The sequence below is a fragment of the Sorex fumeus genome, unplaced genomic scaffold (genome assembly GCF_029834395.1).
Source record: "Sorex fumeus unplaced genomic scaffold, SorFum_2.1 ptg000002l, whole genome shotgun sequence".
Classification (NCBI taxonomy): Eukaryota; Metazoa; Chordata; class Mammalia; order Eulipotyphla; family Soricidae; genus Sorex; species Sorex fumeus.
Genome location: NW_026606059.1, coordinates 79814342 through 79824324, shown reverse-complemented (window position 1 = coordinate 79824324; position 9983 = coordinate 79814342). Strand labels below are relative to the sequence as shown.

At 54.2% G+C, this 9983-nt stretch overlaps 1 protein-coding gene across 1 annotated transcript; it reads right to left on the bottom strand.

Annotated features, from left to right (window-relative positions):
- Positions 1-1719: 1719 nt before the first annotated feature.
- On the bottom strand, positions 1720-9224 carry ANKRD46 (ankyrin repeat domain 46). Its single transcript, XM_056110094.1, has 3 exons — positions 8901-9224; positions 7807-7965; positions 1720-2050 (listed from the first exon to the last, which is right to left on the bottom strand). The coding sequence occupies exons 1-3, from the start codon at positions 9209-9211 to the stop codon at positions 1834-1836; spliced, it is 687 nt and encodes a 228-aa protein (XP_055966069.1). The 5' UTR covers positions 9212-9224; the 3' UTR covers positions 1720-1833.
- Positions 9225-9983: the final 759 nt, after the last annotated feature.

Sequence of the window (9983 nt, the reverse complement as noted above, 5' to 3'; positions counted from 1 at the left end):
CTCATGGCTGTGCTGACACCGGCTCTGAGTGATTTTTCTCGAACCCTGATCTAAAATTAAGACTTCTGCCTGACCCTGAGGCCACCAGCTAAATTAGAAATTTTTAAAATGGCTCTACAAAAGGTAAAGCCACATCCTAGATACATAAATACAAAAGACAAAAAACCAAGAGGCAAAAAAGGGTCACGGAGGCAGCAATTCTGCTTGGGATGACAGTTCCTATTTCTGGCAACAGTTTGATGGGTGAGCAGCTCGGCTGCCTCCATTCTAAGTCCGGCCGTCAGTTTTCATGGCGATTTTCTGAATATTCCGAGGGCAGTATCAATTTAAGAAAAAACAACCCCCCAAAAGGATTTATACATAACAGATTAACGAAAGAGCCCTGTAAGCCTGCTGCTGCTGGGGGCCCCGTTTCAATTCTCAGACCCGTCTCATCATTCTCATCCACGAGGATAATCAGGAGAGTCTGCCTCGCCCCCCAGGTACCCCCCAGAAGCACTGACCCGGGGGTCTGTAAGCAACACTCTCTTGGGATTGTTTGCAGGGCTGCTCTGGGCTTAAAGCATCATGACTGGACACAACTGTGACAACCCCGCCAGGTCACAGAAATGGATTTTCCACCAAGCAACAACAAGAGAATTACAACGACAGTTCTCGGGATTGTTTTCACGACCACCAAGGAAGTAGGGGCAGCACTTTCCAGAGAAACACTATTCCAGAGAAATCCCACCTTTGAAACTAACAAGGAGAGACTGAAAATGCACAAGAGGAACTCCGGAAGTGCCTTTTCCACAGGTGATAAAGACAAATGGAGCACTTTACGGAAGGAGAGAAAAAATAAGAAATCCCAAACGACCTTAAAAACAAATAAATATGTGAGCGATCGTTGTTTAAGAAAGAAAACAGCTCATTTTCTTTCTTTCTTTTTCAGAGCTCATTTTCAAAAGTTCTGTTGGGTTTGTGATGCAGCTTAAAAAAAAGATTAAGCCAGGGCCAGAGAGATAACGCCAGGGGCAGTAGGCTAACCCGGAGCACCACCAGGGGTGACTCCTGAGCACTGAGCTAGGAAGAGCCCCTTAGCACTGTCCAAACACTACCCACCCCCCACCCCCAAAAATAAGTCAAACTGATTCCAGCAATCTTGATTTGCTCTCCAGGGACTGAAGGAAGCACTACATGTTCCTTTTTTTTTTTTTGGCTTTTTGGGTCACACTTAGCGATGCTCAGGGGTTACTCCTGGCAGTGCTCAGGGGGCCACATGGGATGTTGGGGATGGGGCCCGGGTTGGCCGTGCGCAAGGCAAATGCCTTACCCAATGTGCTATGCACATTCTAAGCTGTTTCATATCCCCCTGTTCTCTGACAATGCAAATAAAAAGATCCGGGGGCTCCTGTCGAAACAGAAACCAGAGAGAATTCCCAAGCCCTCCTCTTGAGTGCTTCCAGCAAGCTGGTCCGAGAGGAAGAGGGGCCAGCCGGCAGCTGGACGCTCTCCTCAAGAGCCCCAACTTTTGTGTTTGTTTCTGGATCAGGCCCTGCAGTGCTCAGGCTTCCTGGAACCATATGGGACAGGGGACTCGAACCCCGGGTCAGCTATTCCTGCTGCACTAGAGCTCTGGCCCCTAGAGCACCCCATTTATTTTTTTATCAGACAAGGGTGCCTGCTGATCTCCTAAGATCTCGGGGGGAGTCCGAGGTAGATTCGGGGCTTCGGGGCTGTGGTATCGAAGGACAGTCTCACGCCCTGTTCTAGAAGGTATGAACGCAGGATGAACAAACGGAAAACTGAAAACGGTGGGCAGCGGACGGCCCTCGGCTGCCTCCCCGGGCCCCGTCAGTGCACCAGCTCTGGCTGGTTCTCCACGAACGGGAGCACCCCGCTGACATAGTAGGCGATGCCCAGGGACAGCAGCGCGATGACGAAGATCAGGAGCAGGACCCTCCAGAAACCCAGGTCCTCCACGAACTCCTGCCATGTGGTGCGGAAGCTGGACAGCACGCCCTCGCCCTGCTGCAGGTCAGGGTTCAGCAGTGAGTGGCTCTCCATGGCGCTGCAGGGAGAGGGACACACGTCACCCACCGCAGGTGGGAGAGTGGGGCGCCGCCCCCCACCCCGGGGAAGGCGGACCCAAGAAGGTGGGCAGACAGAAGGTGGACGGAGGGCTGCAGACAGCCTCCCTGCTCCCGGATGGACGGGGACACACCGGACAACTGAGCTTTCACAGTCAACTGTTAACACAAGGCGCAGCTTCCTGCGGCAGTGGCCAGCACTGGCCAGATGACCATCCTTCTTGGACCTGGATCAAAGGAGCTTTCCTCTTCTCCTTTTTTGTTTTGGGGCCACACCCAGTGATGCTCAGGGGTCACTCCTGGCTCGGCACCCAGAGATCGTTTCTGCAGTGCTCGGAGGACCATACGAGCGGCCGGGTACCCTGGGATCTGGGCGGCTGGGTGCAAAGGAGGCGCCGACCTGCTGCACCGTTGCTCCAGCGCCTCGCACGAGCGTTTCCCATCAGATGCTAAACCCAAATGTGGTTTTAGTAATTTTGTGGGGCTTTGTCTTTGGGCTTACGGCCTATCCTATTCTCTTAGTTTGGGGAGCCATCTAGGGTCCACAGGAATCACTCCTGGCGGTGCGTGGGGAAGCCGGTGTAGTGGCTGGGATCATACTGGAGGTAGCCGAGTGCAAGCAAGGGCTTTAACCACTGCACTCTCCAGCCCCTTAGTCATTTTCGATTCAGACACATTCAAGACAAAGATCTGTCCTTCAAGACTCTATGCCAGTGGAAATAAGCCATGAAGGCAAGTCTAAAACCCATTTTAGATGGAGCCTGAAACTTAACAGCTAATAGGTGTGCGTGGGGGGAGGAAGGAAGGGGGAGGTTCGTTCATTGAGTCCCTTCAGCTGATGAGTGGAGCCTCTTTTTCATGATTTTTCTCCACGGAACAGCGGTCACCCCATAGACAGGGAACTGCCCTTAAGCTGTCCCTGCTCTCCAACCATGGGCTGTAAGTTCTATCTTGCACACAACACTGATATCTGTTTCTTTTAGGCGTGGAGGCTGGGTGGGGTGCAAACGCCGTGGAGATCCTGGTTTCAGAGCCGCCTTGGTGTGTCGCGTCACAGTCTGGGAGGCCCACCGCGAGGGAGTCCCAGCCACTGCAGTGACCGCATGCAGTCCGGGCACCGAGTGGCTGGCAGGGCTATCACAACCCGGCCTGACCCCTGTCCTTTCACCAGTGCCCAACCTCCCCTGGGCATGCAGCTCTGTCCTGGGGCCTGCTTCGCCATGCCAAATGGCCAGTTTTCTTTGCTGGTTTTGTTTTGGGGCCATACCAGGCAGTGCTCGGGGCTGACTCCTGTCTCTGTGCTCAGGGGTCACTCCTGGCAGGGTGAGGGGGAACCTCTGGGAAGCCGAGGCCTGAACATGGGCTGGCCTTGCGCAAGGCAAGTGCCCTCCCTGCCGCACTCTCTCTCCAGCCGCCCTGCCGCACTCTCTCTCCTCCCCCTTTATTTTCCTTCCGTCACTGCCACCTGGAGGCCCCAGCCAGGACGATGACATCTCAAAGAGCTCCTAGTCCCAGGGAACTGACCACCTAGCGTGTCAAATCTATTTTTAAAAAAGATGTTTTCTGGAGACCAGAAAGATGTGTTTTTATCTGTCTTTGCAACCCCCAAGAAATTGAAGAAGACTCTAGTTAGGAATGGGATTAGAACTTTGAGAAGGCTTACAACAAGCAAGGTGAGAAAGAAATTCAGGCTTCTAGAAATGACAGAAATCTTGACTTACAGAAAATGGACTCAAAGATAAAAGAGAGGATCTGGTTAAGCATTTCCTCCGTTCATCTGAGCTCATGAAGCACAGACAATCAGAACTTTAGTTTGGGGGGGTCGGGGGTATGCACACCTGCGGGTGCTTGGGGACAATGAGACACAAGGGTTCAATGCACTGTGACAACCACATGGCAGCAAAGCACTGTCTCTCCGGCTCTAGCTTCATTAAAACTTCCTGTAGAGCCTTTTATCTGGTAAAGTGTTTTGTACTGCCCTGGAAACACCTGATTTCAGCAAGAAGGCCTGGGCATGTGTGTGTGTGTGCCTTGGAGTGCACGCATGTGTGGGGGGGCTTACTCTGAGTTATATGTACCAACAAGGTGAAAAGAAAAAAGGTTGCATTTAGGAGGTGAGAGGGAGTGGGAGATACTTTTCCATCAACTTGGCTTACAGGCTGCCTTTAAGAAATTAAGCTCGGCCTCTGGAAATCCCAAGAGAAACATCCCAAGTGGTGTGTGCGTTTCAATACTTGCGTCCCCCCACTTGGGCTATAAAAGGCAATGACTACACAGCCGTGGGAGAAATGTCTGAGGTGCCTTACATAAGCCAGTGAGATGAATGCTGATGCCACCAAACCCACCCTCTAACAGGACACCACTCGTGGCTTTATTTATTTTTTGGTTTGGGGACCACACCGGCAGTGCTCAGGAGTCACTCCAAGTAGTTTTTATTTGGGGGTCACTCCTGGTTCTGCACTCAGGAATTATTCCTTGGTAGTGCCCAGGGGACCCTACGGGAGGCTGGGGATTAAACCCAGGTCGGCAGTGTGCAAGGCAGATGCCCTCCCGGCTGTACTATTGCTTCGGCCCCACTCAGTGATTGTAAAGGAGTTAAAGTTGTGTACCAGGCATCATTCCAGAACATTTTTATCACCTATCGGAAACTCTGCTCTCTTTGGCAACTTCCTGCAGCCTCGACTCCCCCCAGTCCCATCCGGATCTCGCTGACAACCGGTGTAGACACGTAGCCCCGTGGACTGGCTTCTCTTACGTCCGCATGTCCACCCTCACTGTGGCTTTCCTCCTGCTGGCGGAAGAACTGTCCCCGGATGGAGACAGATCCTTAGTCTATGCATTCCTCAGCCAGTGGACTTGGGGGTTTGTCACTGTTTGGCTGCTGCGAATAATGCCACCGAGGAAAGGGGGGGTTCTGCATACACGTTTCCCATTTTCCTGGATATATACCTTGGAGTGGAATGGTTAGGCCAGCAATAAAACGGTTTTCGAAGGCAGCTGTTAACCAGTACTGCCATCAACTCTATGGGCTCAGCTGCTCAGCTTCCCACCCTTCCCACCCAGTCCCTCCCTCTGATGAGCTCAAGCTGCAGCTTCTGGGTATCAAGGGCTCAGTCACTGAGGGCTCTGTCCCTGGCTTGGACTCCCCTTTCCCCCGCTGACTAATGACACCGACTTTCAACCCCGGCATTTCTGTCATGACACAGAAGGGCGAGAGTAGGGCAGGACAACCCAACCGTACAAGGGCTAATGATTCACTTTTGGAAGAACTGGCTTTACACGTGCTATCACCCAAAATATTTACAAGCAAGGGACGTGATGGAAACAAGAGCAAATTGTTCACAGCGACGGCTCAACTCACTGATGACTTCGCAGTTAATGAGTAATCACCACGGGGGCAAAATAAAGTTCAAGGTACAGTTTAGGCAAAGGGCAGCTACGAAACTCGCTGTGAACGTAACATACTAACCAGCACCCCCCACCTCAAATATCAGCAAGCAGCAGCGTGCTAAGATGCTTTCCGTGGAAAGGGAGCTTCAGGTAACTTCCTCTGTCGTCGACTGCCTCGAGCAGGCCCCAGTAACGTCTCCTTCATCCTAGCCCTGAGATTTTTAAGAAAGTGCTATATTCAAGGCTCTTTAGGAAAATGAGACCCATCATTGTTACTGGCATTTGGCATATTGGGGACGCCATGGGGAGTTTGCCAGACTCTGCCGTGTGGGCAGGCTACATTCGGTAGCCTGCCAGATTGTCCAATAAGATGTCATAATAAGATGTCCTTCTCCTGTAACTTCCTCTGTGAAACGTGAAAAATAAATGTCAAGCTCTTGGAGGCCACCTGCTCTGACAGGCAAAGCATTTCGACTGGGTTTCACGGACATTCTGACCAGCACTCAGAGGGACAGGGGAGGGAGCTGAGGGAGGGAACTGCCAACGCGTCTGACTTCTTACTCGCCTGAGCTACCTGCAGCCTCTGGGGGTGGCTCGAGAAGCAAAGCTCTTTCTTCATGGGACAAAGTGGCTGACTGGACATTCGTGACCAAACGAGCCTCGGCTGGAGGGTGGGACGGAAGGATGCAAGGAGCCTGTCTCTCGCAGGACGAGGGAGCAGAGCAACGGCAGGACCGAGGAATTGGCATACCGACGAGGTGTGACCACCGGTAGCTCACACTTAACTGGAGTTTAATGAACACCGACTGGCAGCGCCGGATTCACATCAAACACAGACTGAGCTGGAAAAAGGGTTCGGACAGGGTTAAGGTACCATGTCTTGCTTGCAGCTGACTGTGGATGGATTCCCTGCATTGCAGATGGTCCCCGAGCACGGCCAGGGGTCACTCCAGAGCACAGAGCCGGGAATGGGCCCTCAGCACCACCGGGTGTGGTCAAAAAAACAGACCAAAAAAGCAGATAAAAATTAAAAAAAAAAAAGACTCACAATGACTCCAAAGATCTAAGTGATCTACCGGATCCAAAATCTAAGTCTGGGGCAACAGTACAGAGGAAAGGGCATTGGTCTTGCACACGGCCAACCAGGGTTCAATCCCTGGCATCCCAGATCATTCCCAAGCACTGCCAGGAGTAATTCCTGAGCACTGCCAGTGTGATCCAAAAAGCCAAAAAAAAAAAAAAACCCAAAACAAAACAAAAATACCCTAAAATCCTAATTTAGGGAGACCAGGGGAAACTTACCCCTCTCTGTACCTTTAGCCTTGAACTCTGAGGTAACCAAGATAACCACACACCTGAGCTGTCGTGGGAGGCTCGAGGTTCATTCCCCGCACTCCTGCACACCCCCAAGCTGAGCGGGGTCCCCCCACCAAGCACCAGGATTAGCCCCCAGCAGTGCCTGGCACGGCCCCACCCCCAGAAAATTAACATGTTGTCACCTTCTCAGTGCTCCCTAAAACAGTGCTCTCCGCCAGACTGGACGGGAAGGAAAGAGGAGAGGGAATGAAGGGTGCCTCAAGACTCTCTGGCCCCCGGGCTCGGCTCCTGAGCTGACCAGAGCCTGGACTTGGTTTGCTCCCCCTCACATCAAGGCACGTCTCGGCCACGTGGCACTGTGTGGATGCAGCCCACCTTCCACCACATCCCCCCCTCCACTTCCCCCTCTTCGTCCCATCCTGGTGTTTTCAAATATCGTCACGTGCTCGGGGTATCTTTCTCCTTTAAAAAAATCATTGGGGGGCTGGAGCAATAGCACAGTAAGTAGGACGCTTGCCTTGCATGCAGCCGACCTAAGTTCGATTCCCAGCATCCCCGAGCACTGCCAGGAGTAATTCTGAGTGCATGAACCAGGAGTAACTCCTGTGCATCGCCAGGTGTGACCCAAAAAGCAAAAAAAAAAAAAAAAGAAATCATTGGTCATGGGCCCAGAGTGTAGGACAGCGGGTAAGTAGGGTATTTGCCCTGCGTGTGGCCGACCCATATTTGATCCCCAGCATCCCATAGGGTCCCCTGAGCATCACCAGGTGTAGCCCTCAAGCCAAAAATAAATAAATAATAGTAAATTCATTCTTTTTCTTGCGGGGGAGGGGAAGGCTGCCCTGGAACTCCCCCAGGACTATTTCCCTGTCTCCTGATGAGCCCCACCCTCTCTGCATCCTTGTTCCAGCCAGTCTCCCCACGCCCGCAGCTCTCTCCCAGGCTGGCTGAGATGAGGCAGCACCTCCTGGGGGCGGGCCCTGAGAGCCAGGGGCGGCCCCCGTCCCCCCAGGGGCCCCGGCCCACGCACCTCTCGCTCTCAGCCGTCTGCATGGTCTCCAGCTTGGAGTGCGCACCCCGGTTGAAGCCCTTCACCTCCTGCTCCTCAAGGGACTCCAGCAGCCTGATGACATCCTTGTTCACTCCCCGGCGCTTTGCCAGGACCAAGGGGGTGGCGCCTTGGTGGTTGCTAGGACAGTCCAACAGAACAACATCGGGATGAGCACGGTACTCCTGGCAGGAGAGAAGGACCCGAGGGGCTGGGGATGAGACCCCACGCAGAAACCAGGTCCAGCGAGAACCTGGATTTTGGATGCACTTGGTTTTGTGTGTGTGTGTGGGGGGGGGGTTTCTTTGGGTCACACCTGGCAATGCTTAGGAGTTAATTACTCCTGACTTTGCACCCAGAAATTGCTCCTGGGGGTATTTGGTGGACCCTATGGGATACTGGGGATTGAACCCAGGTCGGCCACACATATGGCAAATGCCCTACCCGCTGTACTATGGCTCCAGCCACACTGCCGCCCCCCTTTTTTGGCTTAGAATTCACCTGTTTTTAGTGTTACGGGTGAAAGTGTGGGTCACTGGGGACACAGCTAAGCCAGCTAAGCCCCCCACAGATAGGCCGTGGACATGAAAGGTCCAGGGCCCTTCCTCTCGGATAAACGGTCACGCAGGTAAGAGTCAAGCCCCAAATAAACAGGCTGGGGATTGGGAGAGCTGAGCAAACCCAATGAACCAGCACCAGGAGCCTGCCAAGGGGACGCTTAGCCGGTTGTGAGGGTCATGGTGACTTTCCCACTCAGAGACGAGGCGTCCCTTGAACCACTAGGGAAAAAAGAAAAAAGTCCTCAATGCATATGGAAGAAAAAGGACCCTGAGCCTCAGAGAGGCCATCGGACATGAATGATTTGGCAGGAGGCCGAGGGGCTTTGGACTTCGTGGAACCAGGTTCAAATTTTCAGAATCCCAGACAGGCCCTGAGCACCGCCGGGAGTGATCCCTGAGTGCAGAGCCAGGAGTAATCCCTGTGCAGTGCCGGGTGTGACCCAAAAAGCAAAAAAAAGAGAGAGAGCAAAAGGTGTGGAGGAGGAGGCCCGGCCTGAGGAGGCCTGGGGGACTCACCAAATGTCAATTTTGAGCCCGTTGGAGACCAGGAACTGGATGGTGTCCACATGGCCGCAGAGGTGCAGGGCCGTGTTGCCCTGGTAGTCCGTGGCCAGCAGGTCAGCGCCAAACTTGTGCAGCAGCTGGCAGATGTCCACGTTGCCGCGGGCGGCGGCCAGGTGCAGGCCGGTGCGGCCCCGGCCGTCCCGGATGTTGGGGTCGAAGCCGCTCTCCAGCAGCCGCTTGGAGTAGTTGAAGTCCCCATCGATGCAGGCCTGCAGCAGCGGCACGCTCGTCTGCGAGGAGTCGTTGACGAAAACGTAGGACATGGCTGGACAGGGCCTGCAAGGGTGGGGGTGAGGTGAGCAGGGGGGCCGCTCGGCCCTGCCTCGACTCCCCAGAGACAAACAGCAGCCCGCCCCCACCCCCCCAGGCATCACGGCCCCTTGCAAGGTCTACTTGGAGGGACGCGAGAGACAGCAAGTGAGTCCCCAAGGGTCCCCCAAATCCCGCCAGAAGGAAGCTCTGAAACCCCCAACAAAATACATACAAAGGAACAACTTATGTCGAGGGATCTCGTGATATCAAGGAGGGCCGGCCCTTGACCCTAGGTTCCAGGAAGGAGAAGGGCAGAGGAGGAAAGGGCTTGAGGGGGGAGTAAAAAGGGGTGGGGGGTATCAGGCAGCGGGCTGGGGCTCTGGGGCATGTCGGAGGTACTGAGGAGAGGCGTCGAGATGGGCAGATCTGAAACACAGAGGGCAAGACTCAACGTCACCGACCGGACACGGGTGGGCTGCAGGCTGCAAGGGCCGCTCACCCACACCCACCCGGCACCAGGGCCAGGCAGGGGACCTGATTTACTCTCCCAACTGGCTCACAGGAAGGCTGAGGCAACCTGGACTTCTGCAAGGCATCTGTCACCCGAGGCCTCCTGGTGAGAGAAGGGGCTGGGTCCCGTCTACTACTCTCAGTCAAGGAGAGCCCATGGGCAGACCAAGACAGCGGGACAGACGGGGATGAAGGTTGCACGCCGGGAGATGGGTCGGGAGGGCAAGGCAAGTTGCAGCGAACAGAACAGGCATCACTGGGCCCGGAACAATC